Source organism: Mustela erminea, chromosome 5 (assembly GCF_009829155.1).
Source record: "Mustela erminea isolate mMusErm1 chromosome 5, mMusErm1.Pri, whole genome shotgun sequence".
Taxonomy (NCBI): Eukaryota; Metazoa; Chordata; class Mammalia; order Carnivora; family Mustelidae; genus Mustela; species Mustela erminea.
This window is the reverse complement of record NC_045618.1, coordinates 61,101,922-61,116,427: the sequence shown is the minus strand read 5'-3', so window position 1 is coordinate 61,116,427 and position 14,506 is coordinate 61,101,922. Positions and strand designations below refer to the sequence as shown.

Here is a 14,506-nt window from a genome sequence, read left to right as displayed (position 1 = left end):
TTAAAAAAATTAAAAATTAAAATTAAGGAAACTTGCCAATCCATGGAGAACATTTTATTCAGATGCAAAACCAATGATTTATATCTATTAGTTTTAAAGAGTGAAGATAAGCTCTAGAGAAGTTTACCGGTGCTGTGACTGTAGTCGTTCCAGTGGTTCCGCCTTCTGTTGAATTCCTTCCTGAAATATCTTATCTGCCTTCTTAAAGTTTTCTCTAGCTTCATATTCTTCAGCCCATGAGATATAGAACTGAGCAAGTGAAACACCAATCCCTTGGCTGTGTAAATAACTGTACATATCCAAAGGCTCATTGCATAAATGTCCCTGTAACAAATTAAAAGCATTAACAGTTAACCAATTTCTATTCACTTACTGTCTTTTATGTGCCAGAAAAATCACTGGAGTTTTATGTAGTTTCTGCATTGAAAAAATATGTATCTGTTATAATACAATGTTATAAGGACTCTACTGGGAAGACTTAAAAAGTAAGCAAAAGAAATTAATTTGTAAGAAAAGGGATGAGAGGGGCGCCTGGGTGGCTCAGTGGGTTAAAGCCTCTGCCTTCGGCTCAGGTCATGATCCCGGGGTCCTGGGATCGAGCCCTGCATCAGGTTCTTTGCTCCACAGGGAGCCTGCTTCTTCCCCTCTCTCTCTGCCTGCCTCTCTGCCTACTTGTGATCTCTCTCTCTCTCTCTCTGTCAAATAAATAAAATCTTTAAAAAAAAAATCCCACATCATTAACAGTGCAACATATATTTTTTCCTTAAGGAAAAAAAAGAACATATATCATTTTACACAGGTAAAGGGGTTTTTATCATTTTATAAAGTTTTAATCACAAGAAAATTTGCTTTTATTCCACTTAATTGTCCATCATTCATTTTTCCATGTTGCTGGTTATTCGTTATTATTTTTAGATAAGTAAAAAATATTCCACCCAGAAATCTTCCATCATTTAGCTACTCCCTATTTTTTGGATAGACAGCTTCTACTTTGCCCCATTACAATAATTTCTATAACAAATATCTTCATGCATACAACCTTTCATGTTTCATATTACTCCCTTAAATAAAGTCCTAGAAATAGAACTATGTTAAACAGTAACAAATTACCCTTTTATTAGAAGATTTTTATTTATATATTTATTTGACAGAGAGAGAGAGAGAAAGAGAGAAAGAGCATGAGCAGGAGGAGCAGCAGGGGGCAGAGGGAGAAGCAGGGAGCCTGATGCAGGGCTCAATCGCAGGACCGAGGGATCAAGACCTGAGCCTAAGGCAGACGCCTAATGGACTGAATCACCCTAAATCACTCTAAAAAGCAACAACTTGCTTTCTAAGAGTGTTGTACAAATTTAAAATGCTAGTAGTTATTCCCAAATACTAATTTCACAGAAAATACCCAATTTTAATTTCATACCAAAATGGCATTTCAGTGTTCTAATTAGGAGTTCTTAGACCACAAAGGAGACTAACATTTTCTCCTATTTATTTACTTGATACATTTTCTCTCCTCTATATCTGTTCCTGATTGTCTAGCCTAGGTTAAGTCCTCCTTGTATGTATTCTCTCCTACACAACTCAATACCTTCCTGCTTTCTCTTTTGTGACAATTAAATGCTTAACATCTGTCTTTCCCAATAAAGTAAGCTCCACAAAGGCACAAAATATTACTATCCACTATATCCCAATCTCTAGATAGGGTCTGGTAGAAAACTGGATAAATGAAATGCTCCATTTCTATCTTTAACAAAAACAAATAGTATTTTATAATTTAATTGTATAGTAATACAATAAATGGAGTTTTCTGCTTATCTAAATGAGTGTTTTCCCCTTTGTGATAGCAATTCAAGTTCTAATTCTGAACATGTTATCAGTATCAGATATAGTCCTCAACATCTATTACTATATAAATAAAGGTTAACATTGACTGCACTTGTTAATGGCTTTCTAAATAGCTCTGGTTCAACCTGAAAAAGCCAAAAAAGATCAGGTTATTCTAGAGTGCTGAATGAGATTACTTAAGAAATAACATAAATAAAAGGACCACATGGTTAGATTAATATATCCAAGAGTTAAACAAATCTTTCTGGTAATGCCTAACAAGCCAACTAAAACAATTTTACACTTTTTTTTTTTTTAAAGATTTTATTTATTTATTTGACAGAGAGAGATCACACGTAGGCAGAGAGAGAGGAGGAAGCAGGCTCCCTGCTGAGCAGAGAGCCCGATGCGGGACTCGATCCCAGGACCTTGAGATCATGACCTGAGCCGAAGGCAGCGGCTTAACCCACTGAGCCACCCAGGCGCCCAACAATTTTACACTTTTAACTAGAAATCCTGGATACTGCCTAAGAACAATTTTTTCCTTAGCTAGATTGTAGTTACCCCTTACAAAAATAATTCTTAGAGAAATTTTTCTGCAAAGCAAAGAAAGTAGTGTGAGGAAGCCAACTGTTACTCTTCTTGACCATTACATAAAGAAAAAAAAAAAAAAACCAGCAAAATAGTTCATCATGCATCCTGTTAACCATCTACAAAGTTCAGATTATTGCTGATCATTCTAGGGCTGATCATTTGACTCTGAGAGTTGTCTAGAACAGCCCTTCTCAGACTGTCCATGTGAAAGAAGCTAGTTTTGGTGTGTGAGAGTTTCAAGTTTCCATTCCATTGTTGACTGTTTTTTGGTTTTGTTTTTTAAAGATTTTAATTATTTATTTGACAGACAGAGATCACAAGTAGGCAGAGAGGCAGGCAGAGCAGGCTCCCCGCTGAGCAAAGAGCCCAATGTCGGGCTCAATCCCAGGACCCTTAGATCATGACCTGAGCTGAAGGCAGAGGCTTAACCCACCGAGCCACCCAGGCACACTGTTGACTGGTATTTTTTTTTTTTTTCCTATTGTTGATTGGTATTTAAAAAAAAATATAATAAAAACAAATTAAAAGAAATATGATGATGTGCTTGGATGTTGAGGGAAAGTCAAATTTGTTAACAAAACTTAACAAAACTTCGAAATGCTTGCTCTGAACTTTTACATATGTTGAACAGTCTGCAGACCATTCTTCCAGTAGTTTTGGTTTAGACTATGCTTTTTATGTTATAATAATATCACTATTCTTCAATACCAGCACCAGGTCAGCTTTTGTGAACAGCAAAATTATTCCAATTAATTGTTACTTTCAGTAGTTCCAACTAAATATTATCATCTAATCCTGAGATAAAGAATTACTTTAGAGATTTATCTAGTCCAAACGTTAGGTAAATCACATATAAGAACATTATTTAGGATAAGAATATTATATAGGATGGAATGAAGAAAAAAAATCTATTTGTAAGCTACCAGGGACCATAGTCTCCATGCTAACAAATCTGTTTAGCATTCCTTGGGTACCATCCTTTGACATAAACTCTTACCACTAACGCTCCAAAGATAATTTTTCCAAATTGTCAATAATGATGCCAAGATATGTCAAATGTCCTATGGAAACCAAGATAGCTTATGCCTTCAGGACTCACCTAATTCCCTTTATTAATGATATTTGAGGTTTAAGATAAGGTCTCAAGAGATATATTTTAGCCAAAAATTTTATCAATTTCAAATGTCAATATTTTATATTACAATGGCTATTGTAAATATTCTATTATTTAGAATAATTTAAAAATATAATTATCTATTTTTATTGTTTTAATAAAAATAATTTATTTTTATAAGTATCCAGTTATCCATTATCTAATTATCTATTATCTAACATTCTATTCTAAATATTTATCACTTACTTTATCTTTCTTTTCTCTCTCTTTTTTTAAAATCACTTACTTTTTCTTATCTCTTTTAGGATAAAGGCAATGAAATTAATACCTAAGTAATTCTGGTCATTATCTTATTTGAAGATATTTTCATAAAAAAAAAAAAAAAAAAAAAAAAAGCCTAAAGAGTGTTCTAGAAATAAAAGAACTACATGTCAAATGAGATAATATAAAGTGGACAGGCAGATATTTTTGGATGTAGCAGTATACTACATAAAAAACACTATCTTTTCATGGTATTGATTCTCAGAAAGGGGACAAAGGGATACCAGAATCACCTAGAAAACTTTTTCACTAACAATCATACTACTGCCATGTGTTGGCTCCTACAGATCCTCTCCCAGTACAGTTGCATGGCCCAGTTATATTTGAAATAAATAATCCACTCCCATGAGGAGGTATACAGGCCTTATGATCACTTTTAAAGGGGCCAAAAAAAACCCAACTTCCATTAAAATCCATCTTTAAATAGAGCCAATTTGACAAATATTGAGTATGTATTAATTGTTTAGTTTAGTACCTACTAAATAGCTCAGGTTTTGCCTTTCTTTTTTTGGTATGTACCAGAAAGCTCTAGAGAAAATCACCTGGCGTAATACTTTAAACTCAAACAGACTTGAGAAAGACTTACCAATTTGAGCCAAAGACTAAGAAATCGTGGATCGTTATAGTATCGTTTTTCTCCTTGTAGTGCTTCAACAGCTCTTTCTAATAATGTTGACATATTACTCTCTTTCCCCCCCTGAGGATAGTTCTGCTCTGTCCAATTAATATACCTGAATGGAAAAGAAAAGAAAAGTTTTATTTATTGATTGATTGATTTTTAAAGATTTTATTTGAGAGAGTGAGCAAGAAAAAGAGCAGGGGGAGAGGGAGAAGCAGACTTCCTACTGGGCGGAGAGCTAGCCATGGGACTCAATCCTGTGACTCCGGGATCATGACCTGAGCTGAAGACAGACACCCAACCAATTGAGCCACTTTTTGGGCAACCCAGGCGCTCAAAAAGAATTTTAAAGTTTAATGTGTACTTTTATTCTTGCACCAAGACCCATTCTTGACTTTCTTAAGCAAAAATATCTAATTTGAAAGTATGTTTATTTAGAGGCCCTCAATGACATGTCCTAAGCCTATATTCCTTAAATTTTGCTAACATGTGCCTCTGGGAAATAATGGGTATGGGGATAGAAGGGTGTAGCTCTCAGCTGCATGCCACAAATTTGAAATTTCTTCAGTTACGAACACCTCAGGAAGAAACACTGTCTCTCTCAAAAATATCACTTTGGGGCACCTGGGTGCCTCAGATGGTTGGGCATCTGCCTTCAGCTCAGGTCATTATCCTGGGGTCCTGGGATTGAGTCCTGCATTGGGCTCCCTGCTCAGCGGGGAGACTGCTTCTCCTTCTCTCTGCCTGCCTCTCTGCCTGTGATCTCTGTCTGTCAAATAAATAAATAAATAAAATCTTAAAAAAAAGAGGGAGGGAGATACCACTTTGTATTCTGACACACTGCTCCGTACACCCTAATTTGAGAGGCATGGCCCTAAGGACTCATCTGTTAAGTTTCTAGTGCCCTTACTTCCTGGATGAGAGCAAGGTCTCTTGTTCTAATGTGGTGACCCCTGGATGGGAGCTGGTCGTGGTTAGAAGCTTGGAAGTCAGCCCTAAGCCCACTCTCCGAAGAGGGGAGAGGGGAGAAATGGAGTTAATGACTGTCATGCCAACTCGATGAAACCTCCCCAAGACTCCACAAGTACAAGGCCTGGAGAGCCTCCACCAGGTGGCTGGAGCACGTGGGTGGAGGTGCTGGGACAACGGCCCTCAAAGAGACTGACAGAAGCTCCACAATCCTTGCCCTATGCATCTCATCCATCTGGATGTTCATCTGTGTCCTTTATCATATCCTTTTAGAGTAAGGTGGCAAACTGTAAATAAACTGATTTTATGAGGAAAAAAAAAAAAGTTTCTAGTGCCCTTGTGAAATAAAAAAAAGACACACCTATCCCAAACATCCAGAGGGTCATTTCCAGTGTAAAACCGAATTTCAGATTCAAATGCCCTGAAATTTAAACAGAAAATGTTAGCATTAGCAAAATAAATAAATAGCCAAATAAAAAAGCATCACTTCCATTTTATTCATTTTTTAATTTTATTCATTTTTCATTTATTCACTTCATTTATTATTATTTATTATTATATTTATTTATTATATTATTATTTATTATTTATTTCATTTATTATTCATTTCATTTATTTTTATTTATTCAATTTTATTAATATGAATTTTATTCATATTCATTCATTATTCATTTAATTTTATTCATTTTTTAGCATCAATCCAAATAACTTCACTGGAGCTTGAGGGTTTGTTAAACAGGAAGAAAAATAGAAATAATCAAGATTCTGCCTGATAATATAACAGAAAGGACAAAACATGGGGAAATTAGATAAATTCCAAAACAACATACAGAAAAACAGAATTACACAGCAGTTTAGAACTCTGGAAAAAAACTCCCTAGGTTCAAATTAGCAGTTCTACTAATCAATAGCACAGTGACATTAGACAACCAGTTCAAATTCTGTTTTCAGTCTCCTCATCTGTAAATTGGGAATAAAAATAAAGAAGTCCCCCCTTTATCTGCAGGAAGATAATTTCCAAGATCCCCAATGGATGCCTGAATTTGAGGATACTTCTTAAACCTATATATACTATGTTTTATTCCTGTACATACATACCTATAATAAACTTTAATTTATATATTAGGCATGGTAAGGGATTTACAACAATAAAATAGAAAAACTGTAACAATATACTATAGTAAGAGTTATGTGAATGTGGTCTCTCTCTCTAACTATCTTATTGTACTCTACTCATCTTTCATCTTTTTCTTGTGATGATGTGAGATGATAAATTGCCTACATGATGAGATGAAGTGAGGTGAATGATGTAGACAGTCTAGCACAGAGTTAGACTACTACTGACGTCCTGACAAAATGTCAGAAGGACTATCATCTGCTCCTGGACCACAGGTGACAGCAGGTAAATGAAATTGAGGAAAGTGAAACCACAGATCAGGCAGGACTACTGTAGTACCTATCTAATTATTTAGGTTGATTACTCTTACTATAAAGTGTTTAGACATAATAAGTACTCCATAAATGATAGGAAGTACTAGGTAATAAACAATTTACATTAATAGAAATTAATAAAGTAAAATTAAAATAAAAAATTTATAAAAACCATATAAAGGGTTATATCTGATACAAAGAACTATACAATAATTACTGATGCAAAGGCATCTATAATAAGAAAGACAAAGTATACAAAGGGAAAATTAACTAACAATACAAAGCAGGATAGTATATCACAGTTGCCAAGAATGGATCATAAAGGTTTTGATAGGTCAAAAGGAGGTATCACAGAAGCAGCATCAGAAGGTGGCATTCTGAAGGAACCATAAAATTTGGGGAAAAAAAAAAGGGGGGGGATTTTTCCAAGATTTCCAAGAAATCAATGTTGAATAAAGTTGTAAAAGTGGGAGAGTTACTAACACTAGCTCCTGACACTAACTGTATCAGGAATAAACGGAGATAGGCATACTAAGGGATTAACCTTACCATGATATACATACAAACACACAACCATGGTCTAGGAGCAAAAGATCTTCCTTCTGACATATTGTCAGGAGGTCAGTAGTAGTCTAACACTACGTTAGAATGTCTACTGGAGAAGAAGGCTTGTTTTAAATGTAAATTTAAAGACTTGGAGTGCCTGGCTGGCTTAGTCTGTGGAGCATGCATCTCTTTATTTCAGGGTTATGAGTTCAAGCTCCACACTGGGCACAGAGATTACTTAAAAGAAATATAACTAAACTAAAAGACTTTGGATTCCATCTGCTCAAGCCACTACTGGTTCTTTAATTGGAGAGTATCTTGAATATGTTAAGTAAAGATTTAAAAGATCAATTAAGTAACATTTTAAGAATAAAAGAAATTAGAAAAGGAAACACCATTATGAAGTTAATATGGTGATTTAGGTATAAGATAATGAGGCCATTACCTGCAGAAATGGTGGAAAACTAAAATCTAAGACACTACTGATAAAAATCAGCAGTCCGGGGCGCCGGGTGGCTCAGTGGGTTAAAGCCTCTGCCTTCGGCTCAGGTCATGATCCCAGGACCCTGGGATCAAGCCCCCCATCAGGCTCTCTACTCAGCAGGGGGCCTGCTTCCTCCTCTCTCTCTGCCTGCCTCTCTGCCTACTTGTGATCTCTTGTCAAATAAATAAATAAAATCTTAAAAAAAAAAAAAAAATCAGCAGTCCTTGGGGCGCCTGGGTGGCTCAGTGGGTTAATTTCTCTCAGGTTTATATTTTCTTTAGAGATCACTATTTCTTTTTGGCGTACTCTCAAAAATGCTTTCCTGGAAAGTTAAAAATTGAATGCATACACAAGATAGAAGATTTTAGGGGCACCTGGGTGGCTCAGTGGGTTAAAGCCTCTGCCTTTAGCTCAGGTCGTGATCCCAGGGTCCTGGGATTGAGCCCCACATTGGGTTCTCTGCTCAGCAAGGAGCCTGCTTCCCCCTCTCTCTCTGCTGGCCTCTCTGCCTAAATAAATAAAATCTTAAAAAAAAAAAAGAAGATTTTACTCTCTCAGTACTCAGAATCCAAGGAAGCAATTTCTTTTAACTGATTACTATTCAAGAGTTAATTCTATTTAGGGATCCAGCATGATATAACACTTTTGATAAATATTGTTTAATATGATACTTACTTTCCCTTGTTTCTCACTGTTCTGTATAAGATCTATTTCTATTGATACAAGAGTTTGACTGCTCCATAATTAAATGAAATCCTATAGCTCTTGTTCTTAATCATACTTGAGCAGATCTTTAAGTAGCTGTTGTGTGATGAAAAAGCAGGTGGGGAACAGATTCTCACACTATCAAATTTTCTTAATGCCAGTAGGCATGGATCCACATCTTCATTACCAACTACAGTTGGAGATGAATGATGACAGGTTCACCCCCCACCATTCTACACACCGTTTCTGTTGCTGAAGAGTAGTGTTAGAGGCAGATTCTTGCTGTGCCAATGCTCCCTGAAGTGTGGACATGATCCGCCCTTGCCGTAACGGTTGGACATTTTCTTTACTCAGTTCCCACTCATCTCCTTCCAAGGACATGGCTTCACTGTGAAGAGAAATGAAAGTAAGTTTCATACTTATATGTATATACAGATTATTATAAGTGTTTTCAAATAAGTGATTATTCATGATCTTTGGGCTGAATATGGTGGGCTGGCACATTAGTAATGTTCTTATACTCCTAAGTGTCTGGGCCTTTCTGTAACCTGGTTTCCAAGTTTATGGCTGTAGTATTGCCTAACAGAAGAGAGAATGTAACTAGGGTACTGAAGACAGTTATAAGAATAAAATTTAAGGAAGAAAAGAAGGAGAAAAATTATAAATTTGGCAAAGTAGATAAAAAGCACTAAATGCATCATCTCATTTAGTTTAAAATTAGCAAACAGGGGCACTTGGGTGGCTGAGTTGGTTAAGCATTTGACTCTTGATTTCAGCTCAGAGTTGTGGGATTGAGCCCCACGTTGGGCTCTGCGCTCAGTATGGAGTCTGCTTAACCCTCTCCCTCTGCTCCTTCCTTTGCTTGTGTGTGCTTTCTCTCTCTCTTAGGCTCAAATAAATAAATAAATAAATAAATAAATAAAATCTTAAAAAAAAATTAGCAGTTTGTCAGACCAACACACCATGCTTCAACTGATGACTTAAAACTGAAGTTTATATGTATATACAGGTAGCCCAGAGCACAAGCAGACAAAAATACGATTTATTGGTTACAACTGCCCCCAGCCTGTGGATGGGGAAATTCCCACAAGTTTTTTGGAGGCACCCCATACCTTATGGGGTATGTGCTCTGAACTTCAGAGCTCTGTAACTATGAGAGACACCATCTCTGGGTTTAAAAAAGAGAAACAGATAGGCACTAATCTTTGAAATAAAGTGAAAGTTACATGTGACCCTAGTTTAGATGAGAGCTGAAAACTCTCAAGAAGGTTAACTATAAGTGATTAATAATTTAGGTTGTAACTACTCACATCTTTTTAACTATATGTGTGAATCTTATAAATGTAAGGGCCATGTCATTTATTTTTACAACCTCATGGTCTAATATTATAGACTCTGTCTCCAGGAAGCACTGAATAAATGTCTGCTGAGTTCATCTGAATTTCTTTTCTTAATCTTGAAATAGCAATTAAACTACCGCACCTAATGTCCCAAACTGAGCTGGGACTGCTCCCCTCCCTCCTTGCTTGTCTGGTCTCCTTCCAGACCTGCTCCTCCCAGTGTTCCTCCATCTCAAATAAATGGCAATTTCATTTTTCCAGTTGCTCAAGCCAAAAATCTTCAGTGCCAACCTTGACACCCCTTTCCTTATCCCCCACCTCCAGTTACCTGGCAAATTCTGTTGGCTCTACCTTCAAAACAGATTCAGAAATCAACCTTCTATCATCGCCATTGTTTCTAGTCTGGCTCAAGCTACCATCTTCTCTTGCCTGGATTATTTCAGTAACCTCATAACTGCTTTCATCCTCTTCTGCCTTAGTCTTTTCAACACTGCAGCTAGTGATCCTATTGAAACTAATATCAGATCCTGTCTTTCCTCTGCTCAAAACCTTCCACTGACTTTTGAACCAGAGTAAAAGCCAAGTCCTTACAATCTTTGCATCCTCACCTCTACCTCATCCTTCATTTCCTTTTGCTCTTCTGGTTCACTTTACTCCAACTACTTGCCAGATGCAGCTCCCTCCCCCAACCCTCACCCTTCAAATCTCTGTACTTCCCCCAGATATGTGCTTGACTGACTCTTGAGTTTCCTTCAAGTCTTTTTTTTTTTAAGATTTTATTTATTTGAGAGAGAGAGAGAAGCAGGGGGACCAGCAGAGGGAGAGGGAGAAGCAGACTCCATGGTGAGCAGGGAGTCCAACTCAGAGCAGTTTCCTTCAAGTCTTGACCCAAAAGACACCTTCTCAGTGAGGTCCCCTGTTCAAAAATATCTAAAATTGCATCAATGCCCCTAATCCCCACTGTTTTAATTCTTTTCGTACTGACCATTTAACTTAAGTTTATTGATCTTGTTTCTTGTCTGCTGCACCCACCCTCACCCCACCCCAGAACTTAAATTTCACAAGGGTAGGGATTTTTGTGTCTTTTATTTGCCATATTTAGCACTTAGTAGGTAATCAATAAATATTTGTTGCATAAGCTAAAGAGTTCTCCATATCGCATTTATCTAAGTATGGTGTACCCCATAATGAAAATGCATACCTTAGGGCACCTGAGTAGCTCAGTAGTTTAAGCATCTGACTTGGCTCAGGTCATGATCTCAGGGTGCTGGGGTGGAGCCCCACCTAGGGTGCCCCACTCAGCGAGGAGTCTGTTTGTCCCTCTGCCCCTCCCCCTGCTCATGCTCTATCTCACTCTCTCTCAAATAAATAAATAAAATCTTTTTAAAAAATGCATACAGATTTCCAACCTAGAAGAACTGATATATATATATATATATATATATATATATATATATATATATATGGAAAAGCAGCAAGCATGCAGAGAAGGGCTTTTTATATTTTTAATTATGCCATTGACATGGAAGCACCTACCATTTGGTACTTATTTGGAGGCAGTTACCTTACACATACTTTGAATTCATCAGCATTTTCCATATATTTTTTAAAGATAACAGTGTGATTTTATTTATAAGATTACAGTATGATTTTAATATTTAAGTAGCAATTTATTATATCTCGGCTATCCTTTTTTATCTAGATTCAATTAACATACACAGTATTACTACTTTCAGAGGTAGAACTCAGTGATTCATCCGTTGCATATAACACCCAGTGCTCACTACCTCAAGTGCTCTCCTTAATGCCCATCACCCAGTTAGGGCCGTCCCCCACCCACCAGCATTTTCCATCCTAAGACGAGTGAGTCCAAGATCAAAGAGCTAGAAAATGGCTGAGCGGAGATACATAGACACAAATTCCTAGTTCTTTGTACATTGGGATCGCACAGCCTTCTTTGCTTTGAAGCTGGATGCAGCTGGGTTCTCCCGTGCCCTCACCCCAGTGAGGTCGATGCTAACTAACCCTGTCTTCACCTCCAACACTTGCGCCCCCGACTCCAGCAGGAAGGAGGCTCCAGCCAGGCGCACTCTTCTCCCGACCGTGTTCCTCTGGACTGCACTGAGCAGAGACTGTCACCGGCTACATCCTCGGGTCTCGCAGGCACAGTTCCCGGCAGCCTTTCTCCCGTACCCACCTCAGAGCACCCCCTTCCTTCTTCGTCGCCGCCATCCTGCATTCCCGGTTCAAGCCCTCCTCCTGCCGCAGGCCTTTCTTCAGGGCCGCAGACCGCCTGGAATTTCTTCCGCAACCTGCCCTTAGAAGTAACAAAGCGACCAGAGGGACAAAAGTTTGCACCCGACTCCTTGGCAAACCAGCCACCTCAAACCCTCCAAGTTTCAAATTTAACGGTCCCGCGCGGCCAACGTGAATACGCTCCTCCGCCCCTTCGTTCTAGCGTAGCTCTCTCCCAAAGAATTCTGGGGCTTGTAGTTTATCCCGGGTTTAGTCCGTGCAGTCGCGATGCATAATGGGAGTTGGAGTTTCGGGGAGTTCGTGGCTGCTCCGACCGCTGAGGTTGAGGCGGTGTAAATTCTCGGGAAGTGCTGTAAAGCAAGTCTCTGAGCCAAGCGAAGGGACACTTTAAGCACCAGGATTTCTTTGATATTTTGAGCACAGAAAGATATGTTTGCGTCCTTTCGATTGGCTTGACTCTTCTTGGGTGGTAGGCCAGGCTATGCCAGGCTATGATCACCCCTTGCTGTCTGGCTGAAGTTGCTCGCAGGTCTAGAGTTCTTGGGGCGCCCCGATCCCGCTGTTTCCTGCCTAACTTTTTTTTTTTTTTTTTAAGATTTTATTTATTTATTTGACACTCAGAGATCACAAGTAGACAGGCAGGCAGAGAGAGAGGAGGAAGCAGGCTCCCCGCTGAGCAGAGAGCGAGATGCGGGGTTAGATCCCATGACCCTGGGATCATGACCTGAGCTGAAGGCAGAGGCTTTAACCCACTGAGCCACTCCCGCGCCCCCCTGCCTAACTTTTGAATCAGAAAAGCTAGACTCTAGTTCTGTGAAAAACGTACCAAGTGTGCAACCTTAGGCAAAGCTATATAGTCTCTCTGACTTTTCAAATTTCTCATCTGTAATGTGATGTATTGCCTTTCTCTCTACTGCACAGTCCACAGGCAGAAAATACAGCTATGCCTCGCGTCCCAAGGTCTGGCGTCTTTTCATCTTCGGCATACCAGCCTCCATTGGCACTGCACTCTAAGTCCCAGCTCCAGTTTCCTGAGAAAGAAAATATGGTGGGCTCAGTTGAGGCCCGGGGAGCAGGGTCTTTTGAACAAAACCCAGTTACAAGGGAGCCCTCCTCCTGTGAACTTGGGGGTGGGGAGAGGTGGCAGTTCCCAGAGAGGAGAGCTGGAAGTAGGTGTTCACTACCCCTTGCCTCTTGGTTTTCAGGTTTCTTCACCATTTTTAAAAAAGATTTTATTTTTAAGTAATCTCTACACCCAACATGGGGCTCAAACGTAAAACCCCGAGTTGCAGGCTTTACCGACTGAGCCACCTGAGTGCCCTTCCACTATTTTCTCATACTATGTAAGCTCTTCTTTCTTCTACATCATCAGGACTCTTGATTGCAATGGAATGGGAATCCAACTTAAACTGACTTCCTCAGAAAAGGGAGTTTAGGGGCACCTGGGTGGCTCAGTTGGTTAAGCATCTGCTTTTGGCTCAGGTCATGATCCCCGGGATCCTGGGACAGAGTCCCTCATCAGGCTCCATATTTGTGGGGAGCCAGTTCTTCCTATGCCTCTCCTTCTAACTGCCATTCCCCCTGCTTGTGCACTCGCGCTCTCTCTTTCTCTCTCTCTCAAATAAATAAAATCTAAAAGGGCGGGGAGTTTATTGACTCATATATAAAAGACTTCAGATGACACTTAACCCAGGACTCATGTGGTGGCACCAGAACTGAGACCCTTTCTGTTTCTCACCTCTGCTCTTCTTTATGGTAGTTTATTGTCATTCTCCACTGAGTGACAGCTACAGGACTTTGTCCTTCCAGGTTCAAGTTCAGACTCAGAAGTCACTCTCATCTGCCTACTTCCCTCTATCCCTCCAACCCGCCCCCTTCCTGGAACTAGCAGATTCAGAGCTCTAACCATCCAGGCCCAAATCATGTGTTTCATCTTGGTGGGGGGAGAGGGGAAGGGGTGGTTCCCCACAGGAAATTTTGGTTTCTCTTTACTTCTAAGTGTTTCACGTCCAAGAAGACTTCCGGGATTGTGGGAGAGGTGGTGTAGGGGATTCTTTCTCTGGCTTGTTTTATCTCTCACCTCACACCAGTACTGACCTAGCCCTTGTTTCCTTTCCCCAGAGTGTCCTGTTCAACACATACAACCCTTAATTCCGTTTGCTTCCTATAAACCATCTTGGAAGATGTAGCATGTGCTCTTTTGACCTGCCTTCCTTATAGCCTCTACAGAAGCTCCACAAACTGTGGTCCAACATGGAACACTTTCAGACTAAACTCAGACAGAAGATGCTCTGTGGTCTTACTGGGAA

The 14,506-nt window shown here is 39.2% G+C and overlaps 1 protein-coding gene across 1 annotated transcript in view; it reads right to left on the bottom strand.

The window, feature by feature from the left end:
• The window catches only part of BUB1B (BUB1 mitotic checkpoint serine/threonine kinase B), a 48,757-nt gene extending 36,366 nt beyond the window's left edge, over window positions 1–12,391 (bottom strand). The window contains exons 1-5 of the mRNA XM_032343263.1: window positions 12,139–12,391; window positions 8,843–8,989; window positions 5,797–5,856; window positions 4,434–4,578; window positions 128–324 (exon numbers count right to left, since the gene is read on the bottom strand). Coding sequence (XP_032199154.1) covers window positions 128–324; window positions 4,434–4,578; window positions 5,797–5,856; window positions 8,843–8,989; window positions 12,139–12,173 — 584 coding nt within the window. The 5' untranslated portion in view covers window positions 12,174–12,391. The remainder of the gene's footprint in view (window positions 1–127; window positions 325–4,433; window positions 4,579–5,796; window positions 5,857–8,842; window positions 8,990–12,138) is intronic.
• Between the last annotated feature and the right edge of the window lie 2,115 nt (window positions 12,392–14,506).